General features: G+C 39.1%; 1 protein-coding gene across 4 annotated transcripts in view; it reads left to right on the plus strand.

Moving 5' to 3' along the window:
- AP4S1 (adaptor related protein complex 4 subunit sigma 1) overlaps positions 1 to 22,424 on the plus strand; it is a 50,262-nt gene that overhangs the window by 20,590 nt on the left and 7,248 nt on the right. For 3 of the 4 annotated variants that reach the window (XM_058738755.1, XM_058738754.1, XM_058738753.1), the window contains exons 2-5: positions 9,746 to 9,948; positions 13,145 to 13,231; positions 14,075 to 14,143; positions 20,304 to 20,315. In XM_058738755.1, the coding sequence (XP_058594738.1) occupies positions 9,811 to 9,948; positions 13,145 to 13,231; positions 14,075 to 14,143; positions 20,304 to 20,315 (306 nt within the window). In that variant the 5' untranslated portion in view covers positions 9,746 to 9,810. Of the gene's footprint in view, positions 1 to 9,745; positions 9,949 to 13,144; positions 13,232 to 14,074; positions 14,144 to 20,303; positions 20,386 to 22,424 lie in introns of all 4 variants that reach the window. The other variant, XM_058738756.1, reaches the window with a different exon arrangement.

Below are 22,424 nucleotides of genomic sequence, written 5' to 3' on the forward strand. Positions count from 1 at the left end.
GAATGCTCAAAATTTTTCCCATATACATTAATGGTAATTGCTTCTTTGCTTTACCACCGTTTCGGCTTAGTAAAGGTTTCCCAGGAACATTCTACTTTCAGATAGCTGGGGGAAACCTGCATGTGGGATTCTTCTGTCCTGTTTATTTATTTATTCAATCGTGTATTTATCAGTATGTACTCATGTGTACTTATTTTATACTTTGGATAATAATCCGATACTGTTATTTGTTATCCAGATTGTTCCAGCTTTGTCCGCTGGGAGCTCTTCCAGATTGTCTGGTCTATCTCTTTTTTAACAGGATTTATTGAGATATAATTCACGTACTATACAAGTCACCCATTTAAAGTATACAATTCAGGGGCACCTGGGTGGCCCAGGCAATTGAGCATCCGACTCTCGACTTGGGCTCAGGTCATGATCTCCCAGTTCCTTGGTTTGAGCCCTACGTTGGGCTCCCCGCTGACTGTGCAGAGCCTGTGTGGGATTCTCTCTTTCTCCCTCTCTCTCTCTACCCCTCTCACACACTCATGCCCTCTCTCTTTCTCTCTCTCAAATAAATAAAGTGTGCAATTCAATGGCTTTTATATACTCACACTTGTGCAACCATCACACCTCCCATCCCAAACTCCCATCCCTGGCAACCCTTCATCTACTTACTATCTCTACAGATATTCCCATTCTGGACATTTCATATAAGTGGAATCATGCAATATATTTTCACTGTGATTGGCTTCTTTCAGTTAGCAGAATGTTTCCAAGGTTCATCTGTTTAATCTTTTTCTTTTCTTTTTTTGTTTCATTTCTTATTTTTATATGATTTCTGTCTAGTCTCTATAATCTTTTTTCTCTTTTGAGGGAGAGAGAGCATGAGCAGGGGAGGGGCAGAAAAAAAGAGAAGAATACCAAGCAAGCTCCACATTGTCAGTGCAGAACCCAAACTCACAAACTGTGAGATCATGACCTGAGGTGAAATCAAGAGTTGGATGCTTAACCAACTGAGCCACCCAGGCACCCCATCTATCCAGTCTCTATAATCTTTATTCAGATCTTGCTTTTACATAATAGTAATCCATGTGGGTATAGAATTTGGTGTTCTGATTTGTGACTTAACATTATTTTATCTACATTTTCCCATTTTTCTGCAAAGTCTGCGTATTTATTTTAATGGTTAAAATACATCAAGTTGGTGTTCATTTAACACTTGGTTCTCTGTAGTATCTGAGCTTGTTTCATTTCTCACTATTATAAATAATGTTGCTATTTTTTCATGCGTATGGATTTTAAATTATACCTTAGGATAGATTCTCAAGACTGAAATGCTTGAGTTAAAAGGTAGAATAATTTTCATGATTTTTTTTTTTTTTGGTTAAATTGTATCAGGTTACACTGTAGAAAATTTGTAACGATTTAAGGGACCACTAACGATGTATACAGACACCTGTTTCCTTATAATTTTAGCATGTCTTTCCAGTTTAATACACAATGAGAGGAAATGAAAGAAGTCAGTGTGTTAAATGTTTTACAAGAATTACATTATTTACCCCATTTAATCTTCCACCGCCTCTCTGTAAGCTGCCTTTTACTCCCAGTTGACAGAGCAAGGGCTGGGTGCCAAAGGCTTCAGGGGTTACAGCCAGAGGGCAAATACCAAAGGTCAAGTCCTGGAAGATTGCAGAACTCCAAGCCAGGTCATTAAGAACTAAGGCCAGAGGAAGAATGGGAGCCAAGGCACCGGATCCAAGAGGACAAAGACCCAGGAAAGCCTGAGCTAGAATGATTCAACAGGAGGTGCTCCTGATGAATTCCAAAACATATCTCTTTAGTGCCTTTTTGTAGGATCCAGCCAGGGCTTTGTGAGTGGACCTGGTTCATTTAAAGCTACCAGAAGAGAATAAACACTTGGCTAACCTCTTGATATACTTTGTTTACACTTAGGTTTAAAAAATACAGTTGCCATACTTGCATGCATGTTTACATGTAAATGTATAGAAACTCCAGAAAGATATACACTAAAGGTAAAAACATTGGTTTTCTTTGAGAAAACTGACAGGCTTTGGGGCAGGAATTAGGGTACCAGGGTAATTTATATGTCTGCTTTGTTTGAATACTTATATGATTATTATTTCATTCATTCAGTAAACATTTATTGGATATTCTCTATATACTAGGCACTGTGCAAAATCTGAAATAAGATATGGACCCTACCCACAAGTTCATGTTCTAGTATAGTGTTTTTCAAACTTTTGGGCCACAGGTCTCTAGTGACTTCTGAAATTAAAAATCAGTGGGTCATACTGAATTATAACCCAAAGTATAAAATAAAATATCCATGAGTTTCTATTGATACAAACAAGTGATTTAATAAATAAATAGGTACAATAGACAGAACTCCTGTGCAGTAGAATTCCAAATAATTTACATAGGTACTTCTCCCTCAAAGAGATGGAACATAAGTTTCCACCCCTTAAATTTAGGCTACATATAATGACTTCCCTCGAAAAAGTACAGTATACAAAGGGGGGAATAAACTTACAGTAGAGAAACCTGACAAAAACTATCTCAGCCAGGTGACCAAGGTCAATATCAACAGTGATAGATTATGTTGATAGTATGTGCCTTTCACGTGTTGTGATGAAAATATCACTTTACCTCTATGGTCTTCCTCCCCAAAACCCATAACCAGTCTAATCATGAGTAAAACATCAAACAAACCCAACAGAAGGACATTCTATAAAATACCTGACCAGTATTTTTTAAAACTCTCAAGGTCATCGGGGCCCCTGGGTGGTTCATTTAGTTGAGTCTGACTTCGGCTCAGGTCATGATCTCAGGGTTCATGAAATCAAGTCCCGCATTGGGCTCTGTGCTGACAGTTCGGAGCCTGGAGCCTGCTTCAGATTCTGTGTCTCCTTCGCTCTGCCCCTCCCCTGCTCATTCTCTCTCTCAAAAATATATAAAAATTTAAAAATAAAAAAAAAATAAAAAACTGTCAAGGTCATCAAAAACCTGAAAAACTGTCAGCACCAAGAGAACTTTAAGGAGACATGAAGATTAAATATAATGTGGTATCCTAGATAGGGTCCTGGAGCAGAAAAAGGGCATTTGGTAAAAAATAAGGAAATGTGAATAAAGTATAGACTTCAGTTAATAATCATGTACTGTATTGCTATTCATTAATTGTAACATAAGATGTTAATAATAAGGGAAATGGGGTATGGGTATATGGGAACTCTGTACTGTCTTTGCAATTTTTTCTATAAATCTAAAACTGCTGTAAATATATGAATTTAAAAAAAACAGTGTCCCACAACTAGCATTTTTCCTCAATATTTCATTGCAACAGTTTTCAGATACACTACAAAGTTGAAAGAATTGCACAGTGAATTTGTGTATGTTCACCACCAAGATTCTACCATTAACATTTTACTGTATTACTTTATCATGTATCTAACCATCAATTATTTCTCTATTCATCCATTAATTTATCTTAGTTTTTTGGTGCATTTCAAAGTAAACTATAGATATCAATATACTTCTCCCAAATACATGAATATCATTAACTAAAGTATTAGTTTATTTTTATGTAAAGTTTATATAAAATACATGAATTTTTCGGGGCGCCTGGGTGGCGCAGTTGGTTAAGTGTCCGACTTCAGCCAGGTCACGATCTCGCGGTCTGTGAGTTCGAGCCCTGCGTCAGGCTCTGGGCTGATGGCCTGGAGCCTGGAGCCTGTTTCCTATTCTGTGTCTCCCTCTCTCTCTGCCCCTCCCCCGTTCATGCTCTGTCTCTCTCTGTCCCAAAAATAAATTAAAAACGTTGAAAAAAAAATTTAAAATACATGAATTTTTTAAAATGTTTTTTTTAATTTTTGAGAGAGTGAGAGACAGAGCACAAGAGAGGGAGGGGCAGAGACAGGGAGACACAGAATCCAAAGCAGGCTCCAGGCTCTGAGATATCAGCACAGAGCCCCAGGCAGGGCTCGAACCCATGAACTGTGAGATCATGACCTGAGCTGAAGTCAGGGGCTTAACCAACTGAGCAACCTAGGCACCACTAAATTCATGAATCTTTAATGTACATTTGGTAAGTTTTGAAAAATCCATATATCTTGTGTAACCCAAATACCTCACAACTACATTTTTTATAAAATGTCATAGAAATCACTAGAGTACAATACATATAGTATGGGTAGGTGTTGTTTGGTAAACTTCGTATATACTTGAATCAGATATATATGTACCTGTATGCTGGGTCACAATGTAAAATACATCTCTTACTGTCACAATGAAAAAGTGAAATCACTGGTCTTGTAGGGCAGCTCAGCATGTAATGAAATAATGATTATACAGGATGAAAAGTTTTATAAGATACAGTAATGAGTTCAAGGAGAAAATAGCCAGCTCTTTATGGTTAGAAAGAGGGGACTGGGGGACACCTGGGTGGCTCAGTCAGTTAAACATCTGACTCTTGATTTCGGGTCAGTCGTGATCTCACATGTTTGTGGGTTTGAGCCCTGTGTCAGGCTCCCCACCAAGAGTGGGGAGCTTGCTTGGGATTCTCTCTCTCTCTCTCTCTCTCTCTCTCTCTCTCTCTGTCGCTCTCTCTCCCTCTCTCCCTCTCTCCCCCTCCCTTCCCTGTGCTCGCTAGCGCATGCACACACACTCTCTCTCTCAAAATAAATGACTATACTTGAAAAAAAAAAAGAAAGAGGGGATTGGGATAAGCAGGAAAGGCTTCACTGAAGAAAAAAGGTGATATATTATCATAATAACATTTGCTAACACCTATATAGCACCTAACTGGCAAACACTGTTTTAAGAACATCACATATACTGGGGCGCCTGGGTGGCTCAGTAGGTTAAGTGTCCAACTCTTGATTTTGGTTCAGGTCATGATCCCAGGGTAGTGGGCTCCATGCTGGGCATGGAGACTGCTTGGGATTCTCTCTGCCCCTCCTCCACTCTCCCCCTCCCTCTCTCTCTCAAAATAAAACAAACTAAAAAAAATGTAAAAATAAAATAAAATGTTAATGTTTAAAAATACACACACACACACACACACACACACACACACACACACACACACACACACTAACTCCTCTAATCCTCACAACCCAGAAAGTACTATTGTTATTCCAATTGTACCATGGACTGAGTACTAAAAGATTAGTAACTTGCCCAGGATCACAAAACTAACTGTGAAGCCCCAATGCATACATTTTTACTATTATGCTGTATGAGGACTTTATGTTTTCCTGGTGGAAATTTTCTTCTTAACTTGGAGGATTTTATTTCAATCACTTTTATGGGGGCAAGATTGTTTTTGTCTAATATTATGTGTGTGTGTGTGTGTGTGTGTGTGTGTGTGTGTGTGTGTGTGTACTAGAATAATCTGGAGCTAGAAAGGATATTAGCCATCATCAAATACCACTTTCATTTCTAGAAACTTCATACTCTACCATTTTCATGCATTGTCATAGTTTGGTATTTCCCAAATTGTGCAGCAGCATTAGAGAAATTGACTTGATCGTTCCCAGAGCTACCTAAAGTTGATTCTTATTTAGTTTAAATGAACACTAATGACACTAATACACTGAGCAAGGCATAGAGGCAATGTGATAAAGAGAGCATTATATTCTAAGTCAGGAGACCCGAATTCAGGACTTCACTCTACATCTCAGATTATCAGTTTTCCCATCTGCAAAATGAAGGGAGTGCACATTGGGGAAGACAGATGTGAGGTGCATATGTTGCCACACCCTGCTTCCTAACCCACAACTGACATTACTAATCATTCAAGGCATCTTTGAACCTGAACAGTTCCAGAATCCTTCCCAACATGGTGCTCAAAGCAGCTAATACAGTTAGTCACAGGTGGCACCCAAGTTGAAATCTATTTGTCATCTTTGGATAGGACAGTTTGTAAAGACTCTTCCAGTTCTAACTCCCAGACTACACCATCAGAAATATGACAGTGATGCCCAATTCAGTATGTATTTCAATCTTTCCAGTCTGTCTTTTCTGTAGGCATTCAGTTCCCATCATATGGGGTCTTGGGACATTGATCTGCTCATATTCTACTACGACTCTACCAGCCTCCCTCATCTTGGCCTTTAGGCATCCTAGCACCCTTTGCATAATGCTTTCCCCAATGAAATTTCCCTTCTTCATTCATCCTTGATTCACACAGGCTCTTGGGCATGGAATCCCCTAACTTCTGGTAATCAAACATCTTCCCCAGCTTTGTGTGTTGCTGAATGCAGAGTTTTATAAACACTGGAAGTTCATACCTGCTCCCTGGCCACTCCCAGCACTTGTCTAAGCATATTCTTTCCTTACTGCCCTACCTGAGTTTCATAATTATTTGACTTCCCTCCTCCCTCATGATGAGTAACCAGGATAGTTGCTTAAAGCATTCATCTTCTGTTCTCAAACATGTACTTGTCTCTGAGTCTCCACATTGTATATTTTGGCATTGTGTATTTTATAATAGAGTTTACAGTTTTGCTTGGCCACTATTACCACTGTGTAACCCTACAGTTATAAATTGTATAATTGTTTATGAGCATGCAGGAAAAAAAAAAGATGATGTATTCGAGTCTTTAGATGCCTTCAGCTACTATTTTCAAGACTTGCATCCTAATGACTGTCAATTCAACACGCCCTTGTTTGCCATCCTTGCTCTTGAAGTCAGTGAGAAGGAATGCTGTGCTTGTTAAGGTAGAAACCAATTTGATCTGTTGGTGTATCATCTCAATGTGATCATTTTACATCTCATTTTACCACTTAATGCAACCAAGACATTTAGAGGCAAAGGTTTGGCCATGAGTACCTTTGTGACAATATTTTATTTTCTTCTACCTGGCAGCTGGAACCCAGAGTCTAGGACTGTAATTTCTAACTTTTGTGAAGATTGTTTTAATTTTTTTAAATGTTTCTTTATTTTTGAGATAGACAGAGCGTGAGCCGGGAAGGGGCAGAGAGAGAGGGAGACACAGAATCCAAAGCAGGCTCCAGGCCCTGAGCTGTCAGCACAGAGCCTGATGCAGGGTTTGAACCCACAAACTGTGAGATCATGACCTGAGCCGAAGTTGGATGCTTAACCGGCAGAGCCACCCAGATGCCCTGAAGATTGTTTTAAACTTTGCTAACTTTGCTAAAAGGGACTAAAAGAATGGGTGATAACTTAATTTACTAGTTGCTGTCCATAATTTACTGGCAGTAATTTGTGAGAAGAAAAGCAGCCCTTAATACCAAATGACTAAACAGAGTATGTTGCAATCCCACCTACAGTAGTGAGCCTATCTTCCTGGAAAAGGGAGTGAATGACCACAGCCCTTCCCCCCAACTGGCACAGCTGCCATGTCCCCAGCTGGGTCTAGATAACATCCTGTTCTGCACCCTGAATGAACACAGTAGCCCAGGCTTTGCCAGACTGGGCCTGGCTCTTTCTAGCTCTTAATGTTTGGAATTGTTGTGAGATAACCACCTGTCTGATAGGGTTCAGGAAATGAGATGAACTGGGAGGGCAAAAAATAACACAAAACTTAGTCTAAGAATTATCCCATAATCTGTTGCAACTTTCTCTGTAGAATTATTCCAAATTTTACAAGTTCATTTAAGAACTATTATTAACCTTGGTCTTTTGCACTGAATTTTCAAGGATATTCCAAAATGTGAATATGATACTGGCAGGTGAGTCAGTGAGGTAGTTCTGATACTCATAATGAAAGAAGCACTGGCCAGTTGGCTGAGCGTCTGACTTTGGCTCAGGTCATGATCTCACAGTTTGTGGGTTCAAACCCAGTGTCAGGCTCTGTGCTGACAGCTTAGAGCCTGGAGCCTGCCTTGGATTCTCTGTCTCCCTCTTTCTCTGCTCCTCCCCTGCTTGCGCTCTGGTCTCTCTCTTGAAAATAAATAAACATTAAAACAAGAAAGAGAGAGAGGGAGGGAGGGAAGAAAAGAAGAGAAAGCAGCACTAGTCATTGTCAATATTGTTCTCTTTTGCACTGATCATTTCAAAATACAGAATAAGTATAGGAAGAACAAGCACAAGATTCAATACACCTGAGTTAGAAATAAAACTGCAAGCATGAACCCTTGAGTGATAAGGACAAGTTAGCAGGTGTCAGGGATCTGTGCATGAGCTTGACCTCTGAGCTGCACCTCATTTCTGACCCAAAGTAATATAGAGACTATGGGTGTTTAACATCCCTAAACTTCAATTTGCTTGGCCTTAGAATGGGGATAACACAAGTACCTGACTCAGATAATTGTGAGAATAAAGAAAATATGTAAATTGCTTGATGTAGGACCTTACATAGGACTTGTTAGAGGGCCTTATGGGGGGACTTTGGCAAAGAGTGGAGATTACTACTATGGCTTCCAACACTGAGGAAAGAAAAGTTCACTCTAGATCTTGTCTCCACTGTCCATAAAATAAAGTTCACATTCCTTAGTGTGACTTCTAAAGCCAACTTTATTTTATGTGAGCAGCTCAATTTCCTGCAACTATTATGCTTGCCCCCTGAACTACATCTGCAGTGAACTTTACAAAGCTACCCCTGTTTTCTCTGCCCCACAGTCCCTCATTCTTCAAGATCTTGCTTAAATGCCCCTTCCCTGGGAAGCCATTTCCAACTCTCCCATGATGTTCCCTATCCCTCCCTTCTGTGTACCATAGAAGTATACCTGTCCCCATCACAACTCATCTCCTGTACTGCTATTACTTGTTTACCTACCTGGGACCTTTGCTAGGGGTAAAGATCAGAAGATCAGAAATCACTACTTCTTAATTTTCCATCACACAGAACTTTATAGTTCTAGTACAAATACCCTCCACTCTGCCTTTCATGTGCTGAATTTTTGCTCAAGCAATGAGAAATTGCTTATATTCTTCATATCCTTTTGAATATTAGCAGAAGCTGAAGAAAAATAGCCTGGCTGTGTCCTTATAACCTCAACACAGTCGGTAGGATGAAGAAAATCAGACCACAAGTTAGACCTATGTCAACTCTTAACTTGTCCTCTCAGGATGGCTCCAAGTCTGAATCTCCCAAGGAACACATTTCCAGGCAGTACTGGATTACAGAAAGTAAGGGACGGCATTCACTCAGAAGGTCTTATATCAGTGCCATGCTCAGCAGTGAGCAGTTCTATCCATTTTGGGAAATCTCCATAATTTTCAACTTCTGAACTTTTTAAGACCTTTCTGCATTTTTACGTGTGTATGACTTGAGTGGTGTGATCAATGTTTCTGTAAATATTTACTGTGTTTTTCTATTTCACTTAATGCCAGCAGTTTTGTACTTTAATAAAATGTTCTATTCCCTCTCTCTCTGCCCCTCTTCTGCTTGTGCCCTGTCTCTCTCTCTCAAAAGTAAATAAACATGTTTAAAAATTTTTTTAAATGTTCTAAACATTGCAAAAAAAAAAAAAATTACTGCTTCTTCCTCTTGGTAATCTCTTAGTACTTGACACATAGTTGGCGCCAAAAAAAAAAAAATGATGAATCAAATGAACAAATAGGAGTAGAAGGACTGTGGAGACTCAAAATTATGTTTTGGAAGATAACTAATGAAAATGTATGTTTAGTTACTTATTAAAACCTCATTTAATTAATAGAAGTAAAGATCAGTATTATCAGATCACATTTTATTTACTTCTGCTTCATATGTAGAACACATTTAATACTATTCTTTGAGGACTGATCTCACGTTTTCGTTGTTCTTTCATCCCTCAGGTTCTAGTTTCAGATACCCCTTGACATAACTTTTGAACTATCCGGAAAAATACTGGCCAGGAAAAATGATAAAATTTTTCCTCATGGTGAATAAACAAGGGCAGACCCGACTTTCTAAATACTATGAACATGTGGAGATTAATAAGCGTACACTTCTGGAAACGGAAGTCATAAGGAGCTGTCTCTCCCGATCCAATGAACAAGTAAGTTTCTGATTCTCTCTTTAATCTCTGTATTCAACTTGTCAATGGCAGGTCTGTTATTACTGAGTCTCGAGGGCCATCGTTTTCTTTGAACTACATTCTTTCCATAGCTATTAGGGAAAATAACAAATGAAGTGACATGAAGACTGAAGCATAGCTCTCTTTATATCCCCTTAAGGAAAATACAAACAAGGAGAACCAGGAAACATCTTGAGTTCTTATTTAGGCCAGCATATTTGTCTCAATGCACCGTGGAAGTGGCAGCTCAAATTTATTCCAGCTAGTAGACATATCTTCTTTTTTTTGTTCATATGAATTTAGCCCTTACAACTCTCAGGAGTGTCTCTAGCAGGTGGCTTTCTTTAAGCCAAGGGACGAAGGTCAGATGATTGGTATAGAGGTGAGCACTCGAGACAGACTTGGTGCCAGAGGATGACAATATGATCCTCACGTGAAGTGTAATTTTTTTTCTGCTTATCGTTTTTATAAACTTAATACCAACATAATACTAGAACTAGTGACTTAAAAACAAAACAAATTTGGGGTGCCTGTGTGGCTCAGTTGGTTAAGTGTCTGATTTCAGTTCAGGTCATGATCTCACGGTTCATGGATTAAGCCCCTCGTCGGGCTCTGTGCTGACAGCTCAAAGCCTGGAACCTCCTTCGGATTCTGTGTCTCCCTTTCTCTCTGCCCCTCCCCTACTCGCACTCTGTCTCCTCTCTCTCTCAAAAAAAAATAAAAATAAAAAATAAATAAACTTTAAAAAATAAAATAAAAAAACAACAAATTTGATTGGAACTTGTCTTGTGTTATGATGTAGATGGAGTAAGTGGAAGTTAAAAATTAATAGAAAATAGTAAATCTATCCATTCTGTCAAAATTGAGGTTAAATAAAATCATTAAAATAATAAAAAATAGGAATTTTAAAAACTGAGTTCATTTTTACAAAGTAGTTTACTTGGATAATTACTGAATGCAGGCAGGTCCTAAACTTTGAGTCCACTGAAAATCACTGAACAAAGTACAGCAAAATCAGAAAGCTTGTTTAAATCGCCCATTAATTTTGCCACTTCTCCGTTTCACAGCATATGTAGAAAGGCTGCCTGCGGGAACCCCTGCTAAGTCTTAAAATATTAAGGTCCATCTGTGCTCAGAAGTTACATGTTGGAACTGTGTTTCCCTTGGCTTCTAAATTGATTTTCCAGTCTCAACATCTCAGAGTCCTCTTTGAATTACCACTTTGGCCTGCCATGGCACACACCACCTCATTTAGTTGTCTAAAGGGAACAGAAACTATTAAAGGGCCGTGTTAATAGCCACATACTTTAAGTAAACATAAACAAACTCCAGAAGTATTCCTGTTGAATCTTTCTGCAGAATGCAGGAGCTGCACAATTTCAGGCACTATTTTCACTGATAGGTTACCCTTGGAAATACATGCTTTGGAATGAATATACTGTTACATAATTTTGAAGCATTCTAAATTATTTTAGATTTTAAAAGGAACTCCCTGGGCTTTGGGATAATTAGGCACTGAAGTAACACAATCTCAGCTTAGTTTTTATGTTATCCACAAAGGTACTTCGTTGTTTTGTTGTTGTTGCTGTTGTTTTGTCTTTTTGTTGTTGTTGTTGTTGTTGTTGTTGTTTTATGTCAGAAACTCCTGAGAGGCTTTGAAAAATGTTTTTCAGTTCTTTCAACTAGGTTGTATTTCTTTGAAAGATCCAACTGAGCAGAAATCACACTGGCTCTATAGTGAACAAAAACTGCAGAACGGTCCTGTACTTCTTTTATCATAATTTTATTTCTTTTTTTTTAATTTGAGAGAGAAAGAGAAAGGGGGAGGGACAGAGAGAGAGAGAGAGAGAGAGAGAGAGAGAGAGAGAGAGAGAGAAACTCAAGCAGGCTCCACGTTCAGCGTACAGCCCGACATGGGGCTTGATCCCACAACCCTCGGATCATGACCTGAGCTGAATTCAAAAGTCAGACGCTCAACTGACTGGGTCACCCAGGTGCCCCTATCCTAATTTTAAATAAGAGCCTCAAATGCCTCCATTTTAGATTCTCAAATACTTTCATGGAAGAAATTTCACAATTAAAACTTACCACTTCATCTCCAGGTACACCAAAAGCAATTCGGGCACCAGAAGCGATTATGCCAGTACAAAAAGCCATACAGTTCATGTTCAATCACATTTGGTCAAGCACACCCAACAGTCCAAAGAAAGGGCAACAATGTGCTGTTAGCCTGCTGTCCAATTTCTGTCTACCCAGTGCCTTCCCAACACCCTTTGTACAATGGATGTAGGAAAGAGATGAATAGGGAAGGAGTTGTTTTATCCACAAGTCAGTGGTGGTAAACTAGTTATTAACTCCTAGGAAGCAATGTTTACAATGGGAGATTTTGACTATCATCTGCCCCACAAAAGCCAAGATTTTAAATAATTTATAAAAGAGTCTACATTGATTCTTTTCATGGGTCTAGAAAAAAGACATCAAGATTTTTCTTGATACATACATGTATGTATGCCGTGTATATTTGGCTGTTCACTGGTTATTAAATAGAACAAAACTAAACCTCTGATTGCTTCCAAAAGAGCCTAGCGGAAATGGAAAGAAGAAAATCTTTGTCATGTTGGCTTATTTTCATGTTGGGGGCAGTCTGGTACCTTTGCCTGCTGACTTCCACACAGAGCAAAGCAAAGGAATGAGAAGGAGTTCAGGGGGAACCCACGTGGATGCTCAGAGCCTTTTTTTCTAGACCCCTTCTCTGCCTCCCGCTAGAGATGCTTCCATAGTCCCCTGAATATTGTGAAGAGGCAACCAACAAAGATTGTTTAACATTTTTAAATTGTAGATTTCTAGGAATGTGTTGACCCAATACTGAAATCAGAACCTAGAAATTATGCATGCCATTTTGAAGAAATACTTGTCGTCAGGGCACCTGGATGGCTCAGTCATTTGAGCGTCCGACTTCAGCTCAGGTCATGATCTCGCGGTTTGTGGGTTCAAGTCCTGAGTCAGGCTCTGCTGACAGCTCAGAGGCTGGAGCCTGCTTCGGATTCTGTGTCTCCCTCTCTCTCTGCCCCTCCCCTGCTCATGCTCTGACCCTGTCTCTCAAAAATGAATAAACATTAAAAAAATTAAAAATACTTGTCAACTATAGCAATTAATATCTAATTGTGTTTTTTTCTAGTGCTCTTTCATTGAATTTAAGGATTTTAAGTTGATATATCGACAGTATGCAGCTCTCTTCATTGTGGTTGGAGTTAATGACACTGAGGTAAGATAAGAGAGGAGCCTATGGAAAATGCAAGAAAACTAAGAATAATAGTCTGATTTTTATTCCTCCGTAAATTGATATATTCCTCCCTACTTGCCTACCTAAGAATTATCTTGACTCTTGAAGGATCTTGGTTTCTGTCAAGGTTAGGGAAAGCTGTGTGGAAAAGAAACACCTGGGATTTTTCTTGGATTAGATGAATAGCTTGTGGGGAAGCACAAAACCACAGAATGCCTTCCTCAACCCTAAGCAATACCAATGTCCTACCGTGTTCTTTGTGGCACACTGGGGCAGCTTAGACATGTGTACAGGCCAGTCAGTTGTAGCGTTAAATATAGGCTCATATACAAGAAGCCAGAGCAAATGATAAATATGGTTGTGTTGTGATTGAATTTCCTCAGATTTAGTTCACCTTTCCAGAAATGTCAGTCCCCGATCAACAGTACCTGTGGCTATTGAATCCTTGAAAAACTGTTTAAGATCTAAAATACTTGGAAATCTCAAGTTGATTATTTTTTATGTGTGAACCAAACCTTGAGGTAGTTTCCCCATCTTCACAAACAGAAAAGTAGTGGCATGAAGATCCTGAAAAACTGCTTCAGCCGCTTGATGACGAGGTCAGGGAGTAGTGCTCAAAACCCTAAACACTAGACTCGGCCTGGTTTCAATCCAGCTAAACTCATTATGAACTTAAAATCTTAGAGGTTAAGATTTTTGACATTTCCCCTATCGATAAGCGTCTTTCCAACAAGTGAGTCATAGAACCATTCTGAATATTTGTCAGTGTCCAATTTCCACATGAGCTATACTAAAACTAATTGTACCCTTCCTTTTTTATTTTAGAATGAGATGGCAATTTATGAATTCATCCATAACTTTGTGGAAGTTTTAGATGAATACTTCAGCCGCGTGGTAAGTCTAAAAACTAAAAAAATGGTTTTTGTCTTCAGCCCAACTTCCCAGAAATAGGTCTATATCAAGAACACATGTTAATACAGAACTTCAATGTGCAAAAGTTAAAACTCAAATGAGGCCACATTTTCTTTACCTTTCCTTCTGGCTCAAAGTGTTACAAACCTATGTGTGCCTTAGATCTTTATAAAGACTTAGTTCTACAAGACTGAGAACCTCTTATGTCTTTCTTTTGATCAAGAGACTTTGCTATTTAATTTATTCTCCCTCTCTCTTTTATTTTTCTTTTGCTTTCCCTCCTAAGGCACCAGGACCCTTTTTAGTTTAGGAATCATTTCTATCCAAACCCTTGCTTTGATGGTCAAAACCAACTCCCCTTAAGGAACACATGAGTTCCTTCCCCAAAACCCCTTTTTAAAAAAATGAAACGAAACAAAACAAAACAAAACCCCAGCTGTATTGAAATATAATTTACATACCCCAAAACTCACCCATTCAAAGCATACAGGCCTTTTTGGGCACCTGGCTGGCTCAGTAGGTAGAGCGTGTGACTCTTGATCTCGAGGTTGTGAGTTTGAGCCCCACGTTGGGTGTAGACACTACTTAGAAATAAAGCCTTAAAAAATAAATTAATTAAAATAAAGTTTATAGGTTTTAGTATTTACACGAGTTGTGCAACCACCACACAGTCAATTTTAGAATATTTCCTAACCCCAAACAATACCATACCTATTAGCATTTCCTTCCCAGTGATCCCCCTCCACCTGCTCCAGGTCTAGTTTCTATCTCTATAGGTTCGCCTATTCTAGACGTTTCATGTAAATGGAATTGTATAATATGTAGTCTTTTGTGACTGGCTTTTTTTACTTAACATAATGTTTTCAAGATTCATCCATGTTGTAGCAGGTGTCAGTACTTCTTTCCTTTTTATTGCCAATTAATATTCTGCTATATAGATATACCACATGTTATTTATTCATTCATTAGTTGATGTATATGTGGGTTATTGATACTTTTTGGCTCTTATGAATAATGCAGCTTTGAAAATTTGTGTAAATATTTTTGTGTGGCATCATAGTTTTAGTCTACCTAGGAGTGGGATTACTAGGTGATGTGGTAATTCCACGTTTAACATGTTGACGCACTGCCAAACTGTTTTCCAAAGTGGCCGCATGATTTAAATTCTCTTTAACAGTGGTTGAGGGTTCTAATTTCTCCATGTTCTTACCAAAGTTTGTTATTATCTGTCTCTTTGATTATAGCCATCCTAGTGGGTATGAAGTGGTATAGAGGCCAATCAATGGTGGTTTTGATTTGCATTTGACTACTGGACAACAAACATTGAGGAGCTTTTCATGTGTTTATTGGCCATTTGTATATCTTCTTTGGAGAAAAAGTCTTCAAATCCTTTGCCCATTTTTCACTTGCACTATTTGTCTTTTTATTGTTGAGTTGTAAGAGTTCTTTCTATATTCAGAATACAAATCTCTTTGAGTGAATTGATTGAATACAAAAACAAATCTATTTGATTGAACTAACTTAATTTGAGTACCTATCAGATATAATTTAAAAATATTTTCTCCCCTTCACTGGCTTTCTTTTCACTTTCTTGATAGTGTTCTTTGAATTACAATAATTTTTAATTTTGATGAAGTTCAGTTAATTTATTTTTTCTTTTGTTGCTTATGTTTTTGGTGTTATGTCTAAAAAGGCTTTGGAGCACTGGGTGGCTCAGTTGGTTCAGCGTCTGACTCTTGGTTTCACCTCAGGTCATGACGTCACAGTTCCCTAATGTCATGAAGATTTACTTCTGTGTCTTTTATTAACCCATACACAATTTCTTGTCTTCAGGTTTGTTGAAGCAATAAGTCAGGCAACATTTGCCACCATAATGTCCGTCAAAGTGGCTGGCACCACATTCATCTGAAGGGCACTCCTGACAAAGGGGCTGCTTTTGACATTCTCATCCAACTTACAGTATTTCAGGATGGCCAGTTTAACTTTCTTTCTCTTATGCTTATTCTTCTTGGAAGTGGTGTTTAGACTTCTTCCTTTTCTTTTTTTTTTTTTTTAAATTTTTTTTTTTCAACGTTTTTTATTTATTTTTGGGACAGAGAGAGACAGAGCATGAATGGGGGAGGGGCAGAGAGAGAGGGAGACACAGAATCGGAAACAGGCTCCAGGCTCCAAGCCATCAGCCCAGAGCCCGACGCGGGGCTCGAACTCACGGACCGCGAGATCGTGACCTGGCTGAAGTCGGACACTTAACCGACTGCGCCACCCAGGCGCCCCATAGACTTCTTCCTTTTCTTAGCACCATACAAAGTCTCAACACAAGATGAAGAGTGGGCTTCTTTTGCAGTTACAGTCAGAGTATATCCATCTTCCAGTTGCTTCCAGCAAAGATCAGTCTCTAATGACCAGGAATTCCTTCCTGATCCTGAATCTTGGCCTTCACATTTTCTGTTGTATTTGAGGGTTCAGCCTCAAGAGTGATGATCTTCTCCATAAGGGTTTTCACGAAAATCTGCATCCTGGTGGTGGTTCCAGATGGCAGATTGGAAAAGCTTGAGTAATTTTTGTATATGCTGTGAAGTGGGGTCTAACTTCATTCTTTTGTATGTGGCTATCCAATTTTCCCAACACCATTGGTTGAAAAGACTGTTCTCCACCGCCCTCTTAGTGAATTGTCTTGCACCCTTGTTAACAATCAGTTGACCACAAGTGTAAGGATTTACTGGGGCACTTGGGTGGCTCCGTTAGTTGAGCATCTTAGTTTGATTTCAGCTAAGGTCATGACCTCATGGTTCCTGAGATCAAGGCCCGAGTTGGGCTCTGTGCTGACAGTGTGGAGCCTGCTTGGGATTCTCTCTCTCCCTCTCTCTCTGCCCCTCCCCTGCTCATATTCTCTCTCTCTCTCTCAAAATAAATAAACATTTTTAACAAAAGAGCACATGTTAAAAAAAAAAAAAAAAGAATCAGTGAAGGTGTTTTACTCTGTTCCCATAGGCCTTCCTGAGCCTTAGTTAGATATTCTTGAGAGGTAGTAGTGGCACAAGCTGAGTTTTCAAAGTTGTTATGTTTCTTTCATTTTGCTTTAAAAGTTTTTTTTAGTGTTTATTTATTTTTGAGAGAGAGAGACAGAGCATGAGCAGGGGAGGAGCAGAGATAGAGAGGGAGACACAGAATCCAAAGCAGGCTCCAGGCTCTGAGCTGGCAGCACAGAGCTCAATGTGGGGCTCGAACTCACGAACCATGATATCATGACCTGAGCCCAAGTCAGATGCTTAACCGACTGAGCCACCCTGGCACCCTTCTTTCATTTTGCTTTTAAATAAAAGGATTTGAAAGAAACTGTTTCTAGGCTGCTTCTTCCTGAGGCAGTGAGTGAAATCTCCATAATAAGTAATATTGAGTTCACTAAAGCCTGCTAAGGGCAAAACTCATGTTAAGAAGTTATATCTTCAGCCTAACTCCTAATACCAGAATTGTTTGGCAAATTCCTTCTGCATGGGACAATCAACTAGCCTGTCTTCATTGCCTTAGTGCAGTGGTTTTCAAAGTGTTGTTCCCAGCGACATAAACATCACCTGGGAACTTACTAAAAATACAAATTGTGGGCCCACCTCAAACTGTTGAATCAGGAATTCTGTGTTTTAACAAGCCTTCTGTATGATTCTGATGCATATTTAAATTTGAGACCCACTAACTTAATGCTTACTGTCAGCCACTTCCTCATTCAGGGGTTGGATCTTGCAATTCCCTCGTGGCCTGCAGTATGGCAGTGCATCTAGTTAGGAAGGAAGTAGTGCTGAAGCTGGAAGATGGCAAGGATTCAGGCCTTTCCAGACTGGCCTTGAGGAGACAGGGGCCATTGAGGCTGGCTTTAAACTCCATGTTTGTATTGACTGCTTGGAGAGGATGCCATAAATCAGCACTGACCAATATAACTTTCTGCAGCGATAGAATTGTTCCGTGCGTGTGTTATCCAGTATAGTAGGCACTAGCCATGTATGGCTTTTCAAAACTTGAAATGTGATTACTGTAAAGGAGGAAGTGAGGAATTTAATTTTAATTCATTTAATTTACCACATGATGCTAGTGGTTACCATAGTAGACAGCACAGCTCTAGCTCCTGCTTAATCCTGACAACACTGTCTTACTTACTTACTTACTTATTTATTTATTTTTGAGAGAGAGAGAGAGAGAGAGAGAGAGAGAGAGAGAGAGAGAGAGAGAGAGAAGGAGGGGCAGAGAGAGAGGCAGACAGAGGATACCAAGCAGGCTCCACACCATCAGAGCAGAGCCTGAAGCAGGGCTCAACACAGGGCTCGAACTCAACACAGGGCTCAAATAGTGAGATCATGACCTGAGCCAAAATCAGGAGACACTTAACTGACTGAGCCACCCAGGCCCCCCTGATTACCACTCTCTTAAGACAGATTGGTTTGCAAGTCAGGGTCTGGGATTCAGAGCTGGCCACGTTCAGCCATTTTAAGGCAACACCTATCAAGAAGAATAACATTTCCCAAAAGAGTAATGTTTTAAACCTGGGATGATAAGAGTGAGTACAAGGGCTATCATTGCTAAGGTTTTTGAAATTATTATTATTATTATTATTATTATTATTATTATTATATTCAGTGACTGAGAATAAATAGCACATTGCTGAATTCTTGCTGTAATTCTGGGAAGAGAGTCAGTGACCACATAAACCACAGAAGTGAAGATTAGAATTTAATGTAAACTGGTGATTACACAGGACTCGGACAGTACTGGGAGATGACTCAGTTTAGGATGACAGTAGCAGAAAGAAGAGAAAAGCGGAGGGAAAAGAATACTATGGGAAAGAAAATAGAATCTGTCCCACTCAAAGAATGCCTTGTCATCTAAGATTTATTTTTAGGTTTGTGAGTTTTAAACATTCTTTCTGAGGCTATTTTTAATCTTAGTTTCCAAATCTTAAATTTGGAGATCAGTCTCATGCTGTCTGGGCTGAAGGAAGCATCTCAGCATCACGTTTCAAAACAAAAAGCCAACCCAGTTAGCTTCAACAGAGGCAGTTTTGCAAGAGAGGACAGTGGCTGTTGAGGTGGGCTCAGCATTTTCAGTCCTTCACTTGACAAACCCAAAGTCCTTCCAGATACAAATTTAACTCTGTTTACTTTTTTCTCCCTCTATGACTTTTATTTTAAATGTTTATTTACTTTTGAGAGAGAGAGCATGAGCAGGGGAGGGACAGAGAGAGAGAGAGAGACAGAGAGAGAGAGAGAGAGAGAGAGAGAGAGAGAGACAGAAGATCTGAAGAGAGAGCCCAACACAGGGCTCGAACTCCCAAACCATGAGATCACCACCTGAGTGGAAGTTGGATGCTTGACCAACTGAGCCACCCAAGCACCCCAACTTTTTTATGATATAAACATCTATGATCACTGAAAAAAATTAAAAATACATATAAGCAAAAAGAAAGGGGAGAAGATCATGAGTAAGTTCATGAACTACTGATAGATACTATTAGGTACATTTCCTTTTAGACTTTATGTATCTGTCTATATCCAACTATATCTGTATCTATCTTTACATATACATATATCCCTGGGATAATACTGAATATACCGTGTTGTAACTTGCTTTTATTTAACAATGTCAGTACTTATATATCTGTATCCTCATTTGTGGATCTGCTATAATTTAACTAGTCCCCCCTTGATAGATACTTAGCTTGTTTTCAATAATTTGCTACTATAAACAACATTACCCTGAACATCCTATCACACATTGTTATGCTGTTATCTAATTATCTCCTTAGGATAAACTTCTAGAAATAAAACTGATGGATTCAAAGGGTATGCATATTATTAAGGCTTTTGATACACATATCAAATTAGCTACACATCATCTGAACAGGTTGAGTTAGTCTAGTCTCTCTACCTTTCAAAGATGAATTGTTCTGGTTGGCAAAATTCCTCTAAACTGCAGCCTGTTTTTCTTCTTAAAGAAAGCACAAGCCCAGACTCCGGGCCTTCCTGCTCTCACGCTTCTATGTACAGAGCTGCGTCCCCCACCTGCTCCCCGGCTTGTGGCCAGGGCAGCTGCTAACTGCTAAGCGCACGTGTCCCAGGGGCTCATTCTCATCCTTGTACTCTTTTCTCTTTTCCAGAGTGAATTAGATGTATCCTTTTTCAAAGTCATGAGCCAGGTTTTCCTCAGTACTTGGCAAAGCACAGGCTAGTCCTGATCAGGTAAGTGCCCTGATTGGGTCAGGAAAACAATTCAGCAGAATCCAGTATGCCGATCATCAACAACCGACAAGGAAGTCAGAGGTATGTAGCAGCTTTGCAGAAACAACCCTGCCCTTTTTTACAAAGATAATTCTTGTTATGATTTTTCTATTTTTCAGACATGGCAATACTATGGTAGTAGTGGATAATAACTGATATATAATAGTGTAACTTCTTTTAAGGATATAGAATGGACCTTTCCAGAATCTAAATAACACAGCCAGAAAGTGCTTGGTCCTCCTAGAGAGAATGGATTTTCATGGCTCCAGGTATAAATCTCCAGAAATCCCCCATGTGATCAGAATAAGGCCTTCAAGGATGATAAAATGGAGGGTTAAAGAAATTGCCTGACTTGTATCCATTTACTTTTATAGCAGAGAAAGCTCTCCTTTTCTTCACTTTCTTCTCCCTTTTAAATCAAAGCATGCCAGGGTCTCCTCAAATAAATATTATTTGCTTCAAATACTGCAGATCTGTGGATTTCAACAGGGCCCCCTGGGCTTTGTAAGTACTCTGAGAAGCAAGTGGACTTTTTAAGTTAATTTTTACTACAAAAATCTGCATACCATTTGAAAACAATAAATGAAAGAATCCACTGGGAAAACATCAGGCTTAAATCTAGAATAGTAACATTAAAATAAATATATATTAATTATAACATGTTTATAGATCTATATATCTACATAGATATAGATACATATATCTATACCACACACATATCCATTAGACTAGTATATTTGGGGGAAATGGCCATTTAGCGTTTACTGTTGATAGAAAATGTCATCATGTTGATGACAAATTGGAGGCTGTATCTGGGAGCCTCTTTAAATTGACTGAGAAAATCTGAGTGCCCTCTAGTGGTGAGTGACCTAAATCTATGCTCCCTTTGACCTAGGACACCCAAGACCAGGCCGTGTATTAAGGTGTTATTTTTATTCAGCATGTTACATTCCATTTTAACTAAGCCCTTTAAAGCAACTCACAATAAATCTCTTCCTCTTGTACAGGGGAATAATAAAAATGCCTTTTGATTTAAAAAATCATCAGGAAGATGGCAAAAGCTGTTAAGACACTTCACTAGGAGTACAGAAACCCAAGTTATGCTTTCAAACCTGCCACCAAACTATATATGTTGGACAAGACACATAACCCCTTCATTTCAAAATAAGAGAATTAGGCTAGAAGAGCTTTAATTCCCTCTCGGCCTTAGTATTTGATGTTGCCATGACTCTAAGTGAGCTGAGTTACCTTACACCTAGAACAGGAAGAAAGAGTCTAACTGGTCTAGAAGTTCAGAAAATTAAAGTGAGTCAGATATAACAGAGTACGTATTATAGCTGAACTTGTTGTATTGATGTGTCTTACGTACTAACTACAGGTAGAGACGGGTTTGTCTTTATAACCCTCTGGGGTATAGCCTAGCTCCAAGTCATGAGCTCCACCATTCTTTCTCTTTTCTTTTTTCTTAAAGATTTTATTTTTAAGGATAATCTCTACACCCAAAGTCACAACCCTAAGATCAAGAGTCGCATGCTCTTCTGACTAAGCCAGCCAGATGCCCTGAGCTCCAGTATTCTTGTTCAAATTTAATTTCCACACCAAGGCACACAGTTTGTATTCTTTCCCTCTATTTTACTTAGTTTCATTTTTGCCTTCCCTTCCTTTCTACCTTATTTTTTTTTAATTGAAATACAATTAACTTACAAGGTTAGTTGCAGATGTACCTCTAACTAACTGACATTTTACTGGCCTTAGGAATTACTTAGGCATATCCACCTGAAATATTAGGAATTTTGCATCGGTAAGAGAAGGGAACTAAGCCTTTCCAGACCTTGCAGTGTATGCCTTTGCTCCAGGCATAACTTCACATGGACTTCTGGTGGCCTAAAAGTGGAACAGGTAGCAGGGCAGGTAGGATATGAGATACCTGTCTTCTATTAACATTTTTAAAAGATTTCCACCCTCAGCCATCTGAAAAAAAATCTAATTAAAACCCATGC

The sequence above is a fragment of the Neofelis nebulosa genome, chromosome 7 (assembly GCF_028018385.1).
Source record: "Neofelis nebulosa isolate mNeoNeb1 chromosome 7, mNeoNeb1.pri, whole genome shotgun sequence".
NCBI lineage: Eukaryota > Metazoa > Chordata > Mammalia > Carnivora > Felidae > Neofelis > Neofelis nebulosa.